This window comes from Nematolebias whitei, chromosome 2 (genome assembly GCF_014905685.2).
Source record: "Nematolebias whitei isolate Nwh7 chromosome 2, NemWhi1, whole genome shotgun sequence".
In the NCBI taxonomy this organism is placed as follows: domain Eukaryota; kingdom Metazoa; phylum Chordata; class Actinopteri; order Cyprinodontiformes; family Rivulidae; genus Nematolebias; species Nematolebias whitei.
In genome coordinates this window covers 20,364,688-20,382,469 of record NC_056499.1, presented here as the reverse complement: position 1 = coordinate 20,382,469, position 17,782 = coordinate 20,364,688, and the positions used below count along the sequence as shown (strand labels likewise).

Here is a 17,782-nt window from a genome sequence, read left to right as displayed (position 1 = left end):
GTGTACTCCAATTTGAATGTAAAGCTACACATTTATTTTATTTTTTACACAGTCAAAAAAACTGTCTGAAAGAAGTACGAAAGAAGTCTGACATTTGTAGTCTTTATTAGTGCCATTAGTGTCATTAGTTCCACGCATATGCCATTTACTGCTCATGCATTGAGACACTTCATGCTTGGCAATCTTAAAGCCTTTAATGCTCCATTTACTTAACATGAGTTGTGGTCATGTAAGATACAGTGTATTTTCTTTGTAAGAGTTTCCACTCAAGGTGTTATTTAATCTCAGTGAGCAGTATTTGTCTTGTGTCTTCTGCTTCATCTACTCCAACACACTCATCCTCTTTCTCGCTTCGTGTGGCTGGGTGTCTTTTTAAAGAAAAGCCCAAAGCTTTTGCCAACACCCGGACTTCTGCCTCTCAGTGCCAACCTCCGGTTCCAAAGACCTGTTACATTCACCAAGTTTGTTCAACCTCAACCATTTCAGGTCTTTACCAGCCTTCTGTCCAGCTACCAATCAAAACCAGTACATGCAAATATTAAGACATTATTCTGCAATCTGCTTTGTGCTAATCCCAGTGTTTAAATTTTTTTTTGATCCATATCAGTCAAGAGCAGCATGCAGTGCTGCTAAAGTTCAAGTTCCACTCAGTTTTCAAAAAATTATATATACATTTTAAATGTCAGGAGTAACTGAATGATGGTAAAAAAAAATGTAATAAATAAATAAAGTGTATATCCTATATACCAGCAATAGGTGAAGAAAGGTCCCCATTTAAAAAGAAAATTTAAAAAAGTGTTTTTTGTGAAAACAAAACTAAACAAAACAAAAAAACAAAAGAAAGCATAGTTGTACTCCTCCTTTTATTTTTCTGCTATTATATATCTAATTAACATGAAAAAAAAATCTAACACTAGCTTAATTTGTACAGTAAAATTATTTTATGTTGTCCCAAATCCAAGTGTGTTGCTGGAGACAAAAAAAAAGGTCAAAACTTCTGTTGCAGCTCTGAGATTTTAGATAATTCATTTATTTTGCTCTCAGATCAAATTAGGGCGAGTTCTGTTTTCTCAAAGCATCAAGTTTTATTTTTAATTGATATTTGGGATCACTGATTTTAAAAAAATCCCCATTGTCTCTGACTATAGGAGACAAACAGGTTTTAAACCGTGTCAGAGTCAATTCAGGTTAGAAAAAAGAACGATTTTCCACTCAAGTTTTGCTTTTCTTTTAAAGACAGCCATGCTGGTTCTCTTTACTTGGCTATGGTATTACCTTCTCAGACCTGCTCATCTCAGTGTCTCTGTGGGTTTTCTCTATTTGCAGAGACAGAAAGTTAATGGAGTCTTGCTGTCAACCACAGCAGTCACTGTTACTAAGGCAGGAAAAACTGCACTGCTTGATTGTCATAGCTTTAAACAATGTAAATATATATATAAAAAAAAAATACATTGAAATGACAGGATCTGAATCTGGACATCACATAATGATTTGGTGACCTGGTGTCTACTGAGTGTTTGCTAAATACTTCAGTGTGTCTGTGTTTGTCCATCCACACAGCTGTTTCCAGATCAGATAAATAAAACACAATAAGGGTGCAGACACCACTGTGAGTGTATGTGTGTGTGTGCAGCAGTGTGCCGATAAATGTACTACTCACTGGTGTTTGCGTGGGAGTACTTTACCTTTCGGACATTTAGCCAGTAGCCTATAATACAGTCTGTGGCCTGTGGATCTTTTTGTGTCCACTGCAGGTTGTAGGAGTAGTTGTTACCCTTCAGAATGCGCACAGGGTTGGGTGTATCAAAATAAAACTCAGAATTGTAGGGTTTTGCTGTAAGACAGGCAAAACAAATGGAAAAAAAGGGTGAATTAAAGAAATAGAATGGGAAATTTGTTTGGAACAAAACTAAGTGGAAGATGAATACAATCGTTTTTTTTTTTTTTTTTTTTATAAAAAAAAAAATGAAGGTTAAATTAACTTTTTTCTTACCAGAGACATTAAAAGTACATGACGACATCCCTGCGCTGTTGCTGACTCGGCATTCGTATGTCCCATTGTTGATGGGTTCTAGTTTGAACTTCAGCTCTGGCGTCTCCTTGAGGTCTGGCCTGGACATTTGGACAAAGTCACCGTTTCGTAACCAGCGGATGTCTATTAGACGAGAAGGGTTGGACCGCAGGACTGTACAGGTTAGGGTCAACATCTGATAGTTTCTGCAACGCACATCCTGAAAGACTGGGTCCAGGATAGGAGGGTCTGTGGAGACAATGACTAGCAATTTTAAACCCATGATCATTATGATCAGGACATGCAAATCCTAAAGTTTTTGTTTTTAGTTAAATAAAAGTGCATGACCATATCAAGGTGTAAGAGTCACATCTTTTAGAAATTGTCAAATTAATCTTGAACATGCGTACAAGACTGAATGGAATGCCATTGTAGTGCACAAAAAAACAGTATTTAACAAAACTAATTTATTTTTGTTTCCTTTCAGCTCTCTTTTTTTTTCTCAAACAATCAGAAAAGATGTGTTCTGACAAATCATCAAAGACAAAACAACTGCTAATGTCAAAAGAGATCAGGCATTACAAGGTACGGTCCTTTCCCTGCTGCTAACCTATTCTAACCGGTAGTTATTAACCTGTCAGAAGTGATGTGTGGCTCTGCAATTAATGACTGACTAGCCACGGATGCCCTGGGGTCAGCGAAGACACAACACAGCCAAATTACTCTGCCACAAATCACAGAGCGGTGCGTTCGCCTCCAGCTAATCATGTAGATAGACGAGACGCTAATAGTGTTACCGCCACGTGAACAGTGATGAGATCTGGTGTTAAGGCCCCCCAGAGGTGAGGCAACATGACTGTGTCCCCATATGAATCAAGTTTATCAGACACAGATGTGTAATTACACTCTAATCTAAGCTATGGGTGTAATTTAGACAAATACAGAACAAGCTACAGTATGGATGGGAAAAAAACACAAAGATAAGAAGCAGAAAAAAAACCGTCTTGTTTTATACAAGATGAACATGTTTTTCTTATCGACGTCACGTTTTGTCTGACTTCTTAAGCTTAATTAAACATTATATAATGTATATGTTAATACAAATTTAAACTGAGAATATAGTTTTATTGCACATTAAACCAATAATTAATTTTAAAATATGTTGTTTACATGTCTTCACGGTTTATTCGTTTCTGATTTTGCACAGATACACTTATGCATCATATCTGTACTCGTTAATGTTTTTTTATACATTCTTTTAAAATATTTTATTATTTTGTAGCGCAAGATTTTCTTTTATTGTTACATAATGAATTTCTTTGCTAATATTCTGAATTTTCAGGGGAAAAATAAACATTTAAATGGAGCATTTTTTGACGTATACTTGACAAACTATGTGTCATTAATAAAAGTGTATGTATCTATGATAAAGGCCTCAAAACTTATTTTTTTTATATAAAGAAGATGGTTGGTTAATTCAAGAAATTTAAATATATATATATATATATATATATATATATATATATATATATATATATGGTATTTGAATGTTCCTGTAGCTACACCTTTTGTTCTACTCATTTTATGAGCACTACATGTAATTTCTTTGTAAGAAAAAAAAACTTTATTTAGACCATGCTTTTTAAACTATATGATTATTCTAAAGAAAAATGTTTTGATCCAGAAAAACTGGTAAAGAAGTAAAGTTTATTTGACAATATAATCTGCTTACTTGCAAACAGCCTGAAATCAATCTTCAAAATACTGACGAAATATAAAAAAACTCTATCGCATTAATACAGTATTTTCTGTAAATATATATTAAATGTATATATTGTGACTAATATGTTGATGTCAAACTGTTAGTAAGTTGTTGTATAAATCTGGTAAACACAGACAAACCGTATTTCCTGTAACCCTTCAGTTTAGCATTCTGCTCTAGCACTTCAGGCCGAGGAACATGAGTCAGCACCTGAATGCTAAAAAGACTGGAAAGCACCACACCAGTTGTCTCACAGTTTCTGTGGTCCTCATTGCTTTTTGGTTCAAAATTGTATATTCTACTAGTTAGATAACCAGTTTAGACACATGCTGCCATTACTACCCTCATGCCTTCCTTAAACCATTACATATGTGCTTACAACAGCTGTATGTGGAAGAGGTGACTGATGTGTGAGAGGTTAAAGGTCTTAGTGTAATCCTATGGACTGATTAGTGTATGGTCACATACACTGCCCCTGCTCATGGACATATATTTGCATAACAGTGACTTAAAACAGGGTGGCACAGTGAATCAGTTGATAGAGCTGTTGCCTCTCAGCGAGAAAGTTGCTGGATCAAATCCCAGTCTGGGCATCTTTCTGAGTGGAGTTTGCATGTTCTCTCAGTGCATGCGTGGGTTTCCTCTGGGTACTCTGGTTTCCTCCCGCAGATCAAAAACATGCATGTTAGGCTGATTGGTAACTAAACTGTTCCTAGATATGAGTGTGCATCATTGTTTTCTTCTCATTTGGAGTTGTTGACACCACACTGCAATGTTTCACAGTCAAACCACCATGTCCCAGATAAAAAACACACCACTTGCATCTGTCTTAATGAATACAAAATCGATTTCATCCAGAATGCAACACTGGCCAAGCCAAACATACAGTAAAAATACATTTACATGAAACTGGGAGGAAGAAGGATGTGTGTGTTTGGTTTTGTAAAAGAAAGGTGAGAAAATATGTCCTAAAGAAGACAACAATGAAGAAGACAAATGACTGAGAAAGTGTGGTGCGAAAGTGAAAGAAGTCAGTGATTGAGTATGGGAGGTGGTGAGTGAAGGAGTGAATGCAGGAAGCAGAAAGAGAATGACAAGGCAGAGAGAGGGCTTCTCTCATGTCCAACAGTTAGCTGATTGATGATGATGAGAGCGGTAATGAGGAAGAACATCCTCCTGTATGAGATAAAACAAAGACTGAATGACAAAGAAACTATTGCAATGCAAAGAAAGAGGTGGGCGAGGCAAAAGCAAACGTCTACAGATTTCTTTAAATTTCCCTTATAAAATCACGACACTCTTTTCTTATACCAGTAAACACTGAGAAGAAAGGAGACACCTGATTAATGTAAAATGCGAAGGGGGACTAAAATTGGTAACAGAACAAGGAGATGAAGGATTTGTTTTTCTGCTTGTTTAAAGCTGTAGCCATAGAAACGTTCTCATTTGCATTTGTTTATAACTTGCCCATCACTTTCACTATTTAGGTTTGTGTCTAATCATGTACTTCCTCCTTCCACCACCCGTTGCATTTCAGGATCTCTCTGAACCCCATTTTTCTCTCTCAGTCCTGCTCATGTACGTATCTGTCTCTTTGCTGGGGTTTTTCTGTCCAAAGTGGGGTGACCACCTGCTCCATTAATCAGAGTTGGCTCAGTGGGGAGAGCAGTGCACACAGAGTGTTGGCCTTCCACCCCGCCACCATTAGCAAGCCAACTAAAGACTTCTTACAGAAGAGAGGAGAGGAGAGAAAGCAGTGTTTGTGCCTGCATTTATCAGCTATGTCAGAGTAGGAAATTAGTTCCAGACGTTCGCATTTACATTTGGCATTGAGTTATTGAAAGGTATATAACTGGCTGATTCTGCACAGGACGTCGACTCGCTGTTTATTTGCAGAACAAATGCAATTTCATCATTTTGTTTTAAATGTTTCATGATTTTAACAAATAGGTAGAGTTGCTATGTAATATTTGATTGTCTGTCACCTTAAAACTGCACCCACCTGCAGAAATTACTTTAAACCTGTCACTGATATTCATTTGAAAGTAGAGATAGAAGAAGTTTTGCCGTGTTAAAAGTCAAAGTCAATCTGTGACCTCATGTTATGACGCCATCCGTACTTCCTGAATGAAATTGGCACCGACATCCTGTCTTGCTGTGAAAGTGAAACACAATAATTCATTCCCCATTTGTGATATGTTTTCATACAAATAATGATTGGAATAAATACATGCAGACATGTGAGTTTATGTTTAAACCGTTAGAGGTCAACAATTGTGTGACAACAATCAGGAAAAACAAGAAATGCAGATCAGTCTGGTCGGATATTGTTTAACTGTATGTTTTAGTTAAAAGCATGCTCATTTTTAGATATGTTCCATTTTATTTGCACAAGTTGATATGTTTATCTTTTTTGTATCAAAATTGCCATTCCATCCTTCCTCTTCCCATTTCAACTTGACCATGAAGGTTAAGAGATGGTATTTTTAGTTCCTGTGCTTCAGTGTTTTGTCCTGTTTATTTTTTCCTAATTTTTCCAGAAAGTTTTGTAGTTTGTTGTTTCATTGCCATCAGATTATCTCAGTATTTTCAGGTACAATAGTTATTTACCTGTTGTTGATCTGTTGCTTTTTTTTTTTTTTTTTTTACCAGGCTTTCTGTTGTGGCCAGCCTGCAGACCACTACAGATCATTGTCCAGCATTCATCTTCCAACCTGCCCACTCTCACTCATAGCTCATAGGATCGGCCCCATCCCTAGTTTTAGGCTGGATGGCCAACTTGCTACGCACAGAAACAGCCTGAGGACAACCAAGGCCAAAGTGGTTCAGAAAAAAGGGTTGTAAGCTCAATCATCCAGGTAGATAACAACATAAAAGGTTAAATCGTGTCATCTTAATGTTTCTCACTTAAAGAAACTGGTCCAGATGACACAGCTGAACCTTTTTTGTTGTTACCTACCTGGATGATTGAGCTTACAACCTTTTTTTTTTTTCCCCTGTCAAATCTCCCCTTCCAATGTTAATGAATTTCACGATTAAAAATAAACAGGAAAGAATATTATTAAACTCTATGACTTTGATGACCTCATGGTGAGGCTTAACCGGGTTTAAATTATTGCCATCAAACTGCAATGTCAGGTACTTTCAAAATGTGTAAGTCATGTTTTTAAGGTACATTTTTAATGCTGGCTGACATTTTTTGTTTGTTTTCAGAGTACAGTACTCAGCCTGTACTTACATTGCACGTTCAGTTGAACTTGTGCTTCTCTGCGTTTGATGTTGAGTCCGTTGTATGGAGCTGTCTGACACCGATACAACCCCATCATGTCCCTGCTAACGTTTTTTAGCCTCAAGCGGCCATCAGGTGTCTCCACCACAGGTGTCCCAGAAGGCATCAGCAGGTCCTTTTCTGTCCGTGACCACAGAATTGGAGGGCGAGGTTTACCATCAAGAACCAAGCACACCAGGTCAGCGTTCCCTCCCTCACGAACACTCACAATCTGACCTCCTGGTGGGACTGACAACACTGGAGGAGAAACTGTAGGAAGTAAAACAAAAAAACATTCATACAGAATGGTAAAGTAAAAGATCTACTAATATATATATATATATATATATATATATATATATACACTGCATATATATATTTATTTTTCTACCAACATATTGACCAAACTTACTGTACATCCAGACCAAAACTTGATTTTTGTTTGTTCTTTAATTTTACTATTCACTCAATAAACAATACAATTAACACATATTAGAGTAATTAAATTTTTGAACAAGAAATGTATGACTGGGAACTGTTTTGATGATTGATCTCACAAATTATTTTTTTAATCAGTCTAGGAAAACAAATCAATGCTTGTGCAATAAATAAAAAGGACGAGATCATTATTTTAAAAGTCGTAAAACTCACATGACTACCTTTGTAACTGCAGAGTCAAATCAAGAATAACTCAAACATGACAGAAAATAATTTTGTCACATTTGTAGTTAGATTTTCTGACAGAACTGCAGGAATAAACAGATAAAAGTGCATTGTAAATAATTTATTTATTCTGTGTGATGCCAAAAAGCAACAAAGAGACAAATTGTTGGTAAAATGGAGAAAATTCTTGCAACAGAGTTGATTGACAGACGGGCAAACTTCTGTTGTGATATAGAATGAAGAGGAAAACCTCACCACTGTTCTGAGAGATGTTGACATCCACTCGCATCTCTGGCACCCTGCTGCCAGGGAAGTTCACCACACAGCTGTAGGTCGCCAAGTCTCTGAACTTCATATCCACGATCTCTAAGCTACTTGTCCCGGGTGCCATGTCTGGGTCACTGCGCAGTAAAATCAGGCTGTCTGAGTTGAAGACCATTGCACCGTTTTTATACCAGGTGTAGTTGATTTTGTCTTGTGGGGTGGCATCAACGTGGCACGACAGCTTGAGGTCACGTCCCATTTGGATGGACTCACTGTCCTTGTTAGAGTCAGGTGTAATTTGGAAGGTCAGATTGCTCATTGCTGAATGTTGGATAAAGTGAAAAAAGAAGAAGATTAGTTAAATGAAAATATACAATAAATAAAAAAATAAAACATCTGATAAACTAAAAAAATCAACAAAACTAACATAAAACAGGTCTCATCAAAACTGCACATATACTTATATGTCCTGGTTATGAGTTCTTTTTCCAATATTAAAATATAGCCATGTATTAATAATGTGTAAATATGATTAATAGAATGTTTGCTGTGCACTACAATGCTTTTGTTGAGCAGGACATGAAAAAAATTGGTTTATTTTTATTAGGGATGCACAATATTGAATGTATGGTTGATATTGTGAACTGAAAATAATTTTATAAACACTAATTTTAAACACAACAGCCACTTACAAGCGTCCTAATATATCAGAGTTGCACCTTCAAGAAAAAAATAATAAAAAAATTCAACTTCCATCCTTAAAAAATGGCAGTGGCAGTGGAGATAGTTCTCGGTGGTGGGGGGGGGGGGGGTTGTATGCTTGAGAGAAGCGGAGCATGCTCTATTCTTACAAGAAGAAAGCTGTTGGTCAGGCTACTTTTTGTTGAGCAATAAAACAGTTATTGAATCAAGTGTTTACTTATGTAGATAAACTAGATATTTAACCACCTGTTAAAATACACCAGAATGCACAAAATGGCAACTACTTTATTCAAAATTTTGGAGAGTGTACATTAGACTTCCACATTGGATACAAATTGTGAATCCAAAGTTCCTACTCTTTTCCTAACTTACCTTAGCTGAGAGTCAAATATGTAACATAGGTTATTGTTAATTAGTTTTGTCTGCTAATTGGGGTGATATATCATATTTTCAGGATTATACGTCGCTCCGGAGTATAGGTCACATTAGTCAAAACATTTCTCATGAAGAGGGAAAAACATATATAGTCACTTCAGAGTATAAGTCACATTTATTTAGAAGTGTATGTGCAAAGTGCAAGAACAGACATTTTATCTGAAATAAGAATAACACACAGAACCAGGGGCGGACTTTCCATCGGGCGCTGAGACATTTCCCGGTGGCCTGACCCGCTCAGTGGTTTCCGAGGGACTAGACTAAAGGCTTGGTTCTGGTTGCGCTTTATTATTTTAAAAAAACATACCGCTCTTGACTGGTCTCACTCATGTCTTATTGAAGCTGCACTGTAGCGATGGGGAAAGACAGACACCTCCCCCTGCACCTTCCTTTCTATTTCTGAGTCTGTGTCTGTCAAGGCAGAGACACATAGGTTGCATGGACGCCCTGTGGACTTACGCTCCTGACAGTTACATGTTAGAGCGTGGAACGCGCACACAGAACATACCTGGGATCTGAACAGGCTTAATTAACAGAAGTTAGCAGTTAGCAGTTAGCAGAAGAGGAACAACATGTAGTGGTCAAAAGTGTAGAGGGTCCTCTCACAGATACAAATGGTAATGTTTACTCTTTGGTTCATGTCAGTATGAATGAACATTTAACGTGTCTGTTAAAAATTGCATCATGAATAGGGAAAAAAAACGTATATAAGTCACTTCGGACTATATGTCGCAGAACTGGCCAAACTATGAAAAAAGTGTGACAAAGTCCGGAAAATACGGTAGTGTATGAAGGTCTACAGCTGAGCACTGTAACATCTGTTGCACAAATACAAGCTCTGAATCTGCCACTTTCTTGTTTTAGTTTTGGTTGACACACTTGGGTCGAAGGTTAGGTTAGAGGTAGGGTTGTGACCATTTTTAAAAGTTTTCTGTTCACACAGAAATGCAGGGGTGACATTTCAAATATATGTTTTTTTAATAAAAAATCTTGGGTCTCCTAAAAACATCTAATTATTCTTGTAGAAGGAAGGCTGAAACTATGTAAAAAAAAAAAAAACTTCATCGTATTTACGAAATATCCCCATGTGGACGACCCCTGAGGAAGCAAAAATACAAACGAATGGTTTGAATTGGATGGAAAAGGAGCAAGACGGTTAACCGAAAATGTTAGATCAGGGTTTCAACATTGCATGTGAGGCAAAAGGAGGGGGTAGCATGGCAAAAAGGAACCAAAGGGAAAAAGGAAATTGGAGTCAAAAGAATGAGGGGGAAAAATAGGAAGAAGCAAATTGTGAAGGAGGGTGAGACAAAAGGAGCCCAATACGAAATAAAATAACAAGGGGATGAGGAGGTGGGGGATGGGGGGAAACAAAATCAAGGACAAAGAGTAACTCTCACACTGTCACATTTAATTTTCAGTTTCAAAGGCTGCGTTTTCCCAACTGATTTTCATGTTGAATACAAAACAGCTCTCTGTTTCCGCACTAACAAGAGAGACGGGCGGTGAGGAGGGGAGAGCAGCTCCATAACAAGATCCACGAGCTGAGCTAGAAGACACTGACCATCTGGTTCACATGAGCCCACAACTTCACGTGACCCGTGTGTGCAAGTGTGTATATGTAGGTGTGAGTCGCCGAGGGAAATATTTTGGGACATGAATATATTCAGTCATATTATATAGTCTTTATAAAGCAGACAAAAGAGAAAGTTTTTGTAATATAACTGATGGGGAAATATTTAAAGTCACCTGAAGTCATGGAAACACAACTACGTGGCTGGATTAATATTTATATGCACTCGTCTTCTTCCTGTCTGCAAACTTTCGTAGCAATGAAGGGCTTTTGATTGCATGTCTCACTCTGGGGTTGTTTCACCTATGCTGATGTTCATGCCCATTAAGCTAACAAGAGAAACCCATTCAGCGTACGTTCTCCACAGCATTAACTAACAGAAGAGATTGTCACTAATTGCTTCCACTCCAGTCTAACTAATTGGAGTGAATAAAGATGATTAAAGGGGCTAAAAATAGCCAGAGGGAAGGGAGAGTGTAAGGTTTCTGCTTCAGCGACAGGGAAATTACAAAAAGAGCAATACTTAACCCATCTATTCTGACAGGATTCACATCAGCTCACTGTAATGATGGATTAACTGCTTACACACTCAGACGTTCTCATTAATAGGGATGCAGAGCCCCAAATTACTGCCAGTAAATCGAGCTTGCAGTGACTGAACAGATTTTTTTTCGTTTTTATTTATTTTCATTGAAGAAAGTTGTTTCAGACTTTTTCCACTTTTAAAAATGTCCAATAAGAAACCTACAATGATGATACATATATAAGAGTTTATCTTACTGTTTTACATGTAGTATCTGTGAGTATTATGAAAATGTCATCAGTGGAGATTTATTTCATTTTTAGATGGTAATTTTTATTTTATTTATGACCCCTTACTTTATTAAATAACTCATAACAGCAACATCCCAGTTTGAGTTAGGACTAAAAATCTTGCACGTTCAGTAAATCTTTTGCTAGGCTGTCCAAAGCATCCACATACACAACCCCGGCTATGAACAAGCACACGTTACTTACTCCTGACAACTAGATTGACATTTTTGCGAGCAGGGTTGCCCACATTGTTGACAGCCGTGCAGTTGTAGAATCCTCCATCTGCCGGTGTGACAGCACGCAGAATCAACATGGCCCCCTTTACTTGGGCGCTGAGAGGAAGAGGTCCAGGGTAACGTGACCACGTCACATTGGGAGGTGGGTAGCCTGCAGTGACCTCACAGGTGATGAGCACATCCTGTCCTGGATCGACCACCACAGTATCGTTGACTGACAGTCGGATCATTGGGGGAGCTGTGGCGAAGAGACGCACAAGAAGTCAAAACGTGCTCACCATGGTCACACAGAAAACAAAAATAGTTGCTTCCGGATTCAAAATTTCACAAATTGGAAAATTGTGAATGGTCTTCGCATGGTGAAAATTTAGAGGGTTAATGTATGCACTTATGAAAAGACAAGGAGGGGATGTGTGGATGTAGTTTGAGAGGACATCGAGTTAAACAGCTCTCACTTGTAAACGAGTCTTCAAGGCTCAATGTGATGCATCTGTATAAATAAAGGTTGAATGTTAGATGGAGTGAGGACAGAGGATGCAGGGGACAAAGTGAGATGGAGGAGGATGACTCGCTGTGGCAACGCCTAAAGAGGGAACAACCGGAAGAACACGGCGAAGATTATAGAAAATTTACAAAGGAACAGAACACAGTTAAACCTGCCTGTAGGAGGTTGATGCAGTTTTGGTATGTTAAATAAAATCCCCTTTCAATATTTAGTTAAACATAAATTTGAAAACTAATTCACTTTATCTAAATCAAAATTCCATTTGCAAGATTTTATAATAGGTTTTTGCAAGTCTCGCCTCAGGGTGTGAATGGAGTGAAAGAAGCATGATGTTACCAAAAATGAGCTTGTGACCAGAATGTCACCTGGTTAAATCCCTTGAGTGGCTGCTCCATTTCTACTCTTTTAAACTGTAGAATAGAAAGATTTCTCCACTTGAGATCACCCCCCACCCCTATCATCAACTACAGTAATAATGGTAGCAGAGCAGGGCAGTCAAGACCCGGTTTCTCTTCAGAAGTGCCTTCACTGGCTGGAAGTTATTAATCTGTAGTTGAGAAGCTCACTGCGTGTACGTCTGCTGCTCAAATCCCTGTATTCCAACAAAGACAACTCAGAAAAGAGAAGGAAGATGATAGTTTTCAGTTTAACCTGATGGTTTCAGCATGTTCAACAAACTTAATGTCACATTTGCTTTTTTAATTATTATTTAAATAGCACACTTTTTAAAACACAAAGTCATCAACCGTGTGGACACTGATACAGTTTAAGCTTTTGTATTTTCAAAACGTCATAAGTTCATGGTTTAATTTAATGATTTTCACATTCAATAACTTTTCTGCATGAAGTCCAACTACAGTTACGTGTTTTACAAATGATTTCGCTGTAAATGCTTCGACTCAAACTACTACAAACTTGTGCTAGATCAGATTTATTAACTGTTGTGGCTAAAAGTTATTGTATGTCTATATTGCTGCCTGTCGTATGTTCTCTCTGCTTTTGAGGTAAATATGCAAAAAAAAAAGATGAGAAAGATGTGCATAATATTCTCAAAATACCAATACAAAATTAGTCCTATTAGTATAATAACTCGAGAAAACATCCTGAAAGAGGTGCAGCAGCTTCAGATTCAATGGGGTTAGTTTTTCTCCTCTACTTTGACCCTTACTCTAGAACTGAATGTTGCATTTCAAACACATTATTCAGCACTAAAACAAACAAATTCTTGTAATTTTATATTTTTACTTAATCTTATTTGTTGTTTAACATGCTATCATGGAAACCTGGTTTTACTATGCAGCTACATATTATTTAGAATAGAACTTTTATCAATGTGGTGAAGAAAGTGTGAAAAAAAAGAAAAAAAGAAACAAATAAAATAATAATTAAAAAAATATATATATATATAAATATATATACTTTTAATGGAAAAAAGATCATTTTGACATCAAATGCATGAGTCAAACCTTTAGGTCAGTTTGTATAAAATACTGGCATAAATTATGGATTATCTTTCAGTCTCATAAGAGTGGGATGTGGGTACTGGTCCATCGTATCCAATCCAAACAATCAACAAATGTCCTGATGTTGCTACCTCAACCTGCAGTACAGAACCTATAAACAATGGGAAATATGTAACATTGCTGCATTTTTTTATATTAAAAAAATCTATTACTTTACTGGCTTAACAAATAGTTTTGTCGTGAAGCTGAGTTTGATCAGAATAGTAAAGTGTGACCATTCTGTCAGTGTAGGATCACCAGGGTGTAAGAAATGGTCTGAATGTACTGCTCCTTATTAACATTTGTACTTCCAGTGTCTGACTGAGGAGATGGACCACTGTTTATTAACTAAAGCAATATTTCAGTACTGGTTCAAAAGTAATTTTTGTGTTTTTATAATGCATCCAATACGAATGTCTTCTTTAAACAGATAAAATTACAAACACAATTATACAACTCTCTGTAGATCCATAATAACTTAAGCCTAATTATATGTCTAAAGCCTAAATAATGAAAAAACCCGTTAAGATCTGCTGTTCGTAAAATGAGGAAAGTTCGGCTTTAATGAAATGTGGAGAACAGAGCACAGGAAATAATTCATTTCTCCAGTAGACTTTATGAAATACTGTACATCCTTTCATCTAGTCTGTTATTTTAACAGCAATTATGATCATGAAAAGAGGTGCAACAAAGTAGTTTACTTATGAATATTTCAACAAATAGAACTGTGCACACAAAAACTGTATACGCGCACAGACACAATGACAGTGTTTAACGGGTGACTATGCAAAAACACTGACACGCTAATGGGACCTCTTTAGCTGAGTTCAGCAGTGATGGCTCCAGACCTGACAAGATATTTCACTGCTGTAACAGCTGCAATGAACGCACAAATAGCTCTGTCTTCTCCCATTGTATCAAGTCACAACAGGAAAGCAAGCCTCTTTAAGACTTCAGTGCTTGAAGCACCCACAAAAAAGTGTTTTGCATGAGAAATTCTCAGTTTGTCATTTATAATTACAGTTTACTGAAGTGTCAAGGCGTTCATTTTGTTGTAAATAATTAGTGTTTGTTCTTAAACAGCATATGTTACAGACAATCTGTACACTTGTACAGCAAGGCAACAAGTACTTTCCCTCAAAGCACACTCAAAATATTCTTATTTAAGAGCATACAATATTGTCCATGAGTAAATATTTATGTCTGTGTTTATTTATGTTCTGTGCTGGGGATTAACCTCCAGCAGTTTAAGGGCACAATACATATTAAAAAGCATTATTCACAATTACCAAATGTGTATGCATAAAGCTTATGAAATTGAATATTAACCAATTCTATCACCTGAATTTTGAGCTCATTTGGGAGATACATAAAGGCCCGTGTAGCCGCTTCAGTTATGAATGCAGTGGTCAAACTGATCCAAGGAGTTAGGATAAGCGATGTTCGCTTTCTACTGCATGGATAACTTCCTGATTAATTTCTTTTGTCACCATCACTTCACAATTTTTTTTATCTTTTTTAACATACTTTTTTTTGTTTCTGGCTGCTCCCCTCATCAGGGGTCACCACAGTGAACAAACTTGTTAAAGACTTGGCAACTGTTTTTATGCTGGATGTCCTTCCTGACACAACCACAGACCACCGAGCTACCACAGCCCTCAGGGTGGAACAGAGAGCTGCTGTCTAGGTAGAGTTGCATTCGGGCTTAAAAAATCCTACCCAGCCCGACCCAAAACCAACCAATTAACTGTGATTACAGGCCTGAACTCAAAAAAACTCTGACATTTTTTTACAAGCTTTTACTGCTTCTGTAAGTAAATCAGTTTGGCGATTTAAAAACGTATTTCAAAGAAAGGAAGATATAAGATGACTTGTTTATTAACAAGAGTCAGTGGATTATTAAAGTTATTATAATATTATATTTATTAACAGTTGGCGGACACGTGCGGCTGATGATCCAAATTGGGTTGTTGGCCATGCACGTGCGCTGACGCAGTGGCTGAGTCCAGTTAAGCTTCAGGTGGGTCGCTGGTAGTGAGCCATCTGGACTTTTTTTTTTTTTTTTTACCTCTTTCAACCAGCCGGTCAGAGCTTGGTAAAACGGCCGCGCACAACTGGTGAAACAAATTGTATTGTCAGTCATGCGCATCCGCTGATGCAATCAAATGTCCGACACTGACCCGGCCCACCCATCCAGCACAAAATTCTGCGTGCGAACACAGGTTAGAAATGACAGCTCTACATCTAGGGCACCTGGGGGAGCAGATGATGTAGTTAGGGGCCTTGCTCAAGAGATTAGATTGGGGCAAAATAGGGTGGAAGTAGTTGTGGGTGTTTTGCCTTTATCACACACATTTTGATGTTACCAGTCCATGGTGGGGTTGAACCACCAGCCTTCCGATCACAGGCTCGCCTTCTCTAACCACCACTCCTCCCCCATTTTCAAATCTTTCTTTTTTTTTGCAGACAATTAAATTCTTGGACAGCATGGTGGTGCAGTTAGTAGAGCTGCTGCCTCTCAGAAAGCAGATTGCCCTGGTTCAAATCCCTGTCTGGGGGCTTTTCTGGGTGGAGTTTGCATGTTCTCACGGTGCATGCGTGTTTTTTTTTTCCGGGTACTCCAGTTTCCTTCCACAGACCAAAAACATGCACGTTAAGCTGATTGGTAACTACATTGTCCCTAGGTGTGAGTAAAAGTGAATGGTTGTTTGTCTCGTGTCTCTATGTGTCCCTGTGATGGACTTGTGATCTGTCCAGGGTGTCCCCCACCTCTCGCACAGTGATGGCTGGACATGGGCACCAGTGACCCCCACGACCCGAAAAGGATGAAGCGGGTAAAGATAATGGATGGATGGAATGAAATTCTCTAAAACAAGTGAACAATTTGAAAAGGTAATATGTTTATTTTAAACTTGCGAAATATACCGCAGAGGAATTTTCTGGAAAGGAAAAGAAAAGTGAAGCAGGAAGGAGGAACAGAGGATTTGAGAATTACAGTTTATATTTCCTGGGGATGCGTGGGAGATGGAAACGGTGGGATCAGCTAGGGTACTTCACAAAGTAATGGGATTTATGTGCAGCACTGCGGTTTACAACCAGGTAACAAATGTCTCTCTCTTCCTCACTCTGGCTTTCTCACTTCGTTTCTTATTTTCTCTCTGTCAGTTTGTTGGCTGTATACATTTAATATCAGGGTTTTGTTTTCTTTTATTGTTGTTCTATCTCAGTGCTTAAGACTCATCCCTTTTTCATTCATCAGTTTTGTTCCCTGCTTCTGTCTGTGTTGTTGTGTCACCTGTCTGAAACATAACTGATTTATGAGGTGAAAATGGAGGGTTCAGTTTAGGGAGATCTTTTCTGGAATATCTGATGATCTAAAACCTAACGCATGGGGTGTTTATAGCTGTACTGCACATTAATGTCCTTTATTTTATTTTTTCATGTATTTTGTTCAAACTAAAGATGAGAAGCTACTCAACCAGAAGTGAAGTCCTCTGAGCTATTTTTACACTGACCCATTCTGTGTCTTAAACAAGGTAATAATGAGGCATGCACCTTGTTTAGTTAAAATGTCATTCACAAACTTAAACATGAAATTGAAAAGCTTCAAGAGAAGAAAAGTAAAATGTGCAAAATTTTCAAAATAACATTTATAACACCTTGTTAAAGTGCTGTCTACTCATTCAAAATCAATCAAAAAAGTTTTGTCTTAAAACAGCAAATTTCAAAGTCAGAATGGAGCATAGCTGGAATAGAGTGAGCCCGCCCCTCCACACTGTGATGACCCCCAACTGGCTGACAACCTAAACAGCTTCTGCAAATTTGAAAACCAGCAATTCATACCTCCAATCCATTCACTTATTTCACCATTTGCTCTTGTCGAGGGCAGATGCTTTTCCCCTCCTCTCCCTCCTCCGTTTTGCTTTTGCTCTGTCCTGTCTGTGAAACTGCTTCAGAGCCTCACTCTACATATCTTCCTAACTGTATTTTTTTGCTATGGATTTGGTCAGCTGGTCTCTCAACACAATTGATAAAATTTTCTCAACGA

General features: G+C 37.8%; 1 protein-coding gene across 1 annotated transcript in view; it reads right to left on the bottom strand.

Annotated features, from left to right (window-relative positions):
- Nucleotides 1-17,782, bottom strand: part of LOC119423307 (MAM domain-containing glycosylphosphatidylinositol anchor protein 1) — a 230,866-nt gene that overhangs the window by 36,143 nt on the left and 176,941 nt on the right. The window contains exons 7-11 of the mRNA XM_037690686.1: nt 11,696-11,965; nt 7,960-8,289; nt 7,012-7,311; nt 1,994-2,260; nt 1,686-1,834 (exon numbers count right to left, since the gene is read on the bottom strand). Coding sequence (XP_037546614.1) covers nt 1,686-1,834; nt 1,994-2,260; nt 7,012-7,311; nt 7,960-8,289; nt 11,696-11,965 — 1,316 coding nt within the window. The remainder of the gene's footprint in view (nt 1-1,685; nt 1,835-1,993; nt 2,261-7,011; nt 7,312-7,959; nt 8,290-11,695; nt 11,966-17,782) is intronic.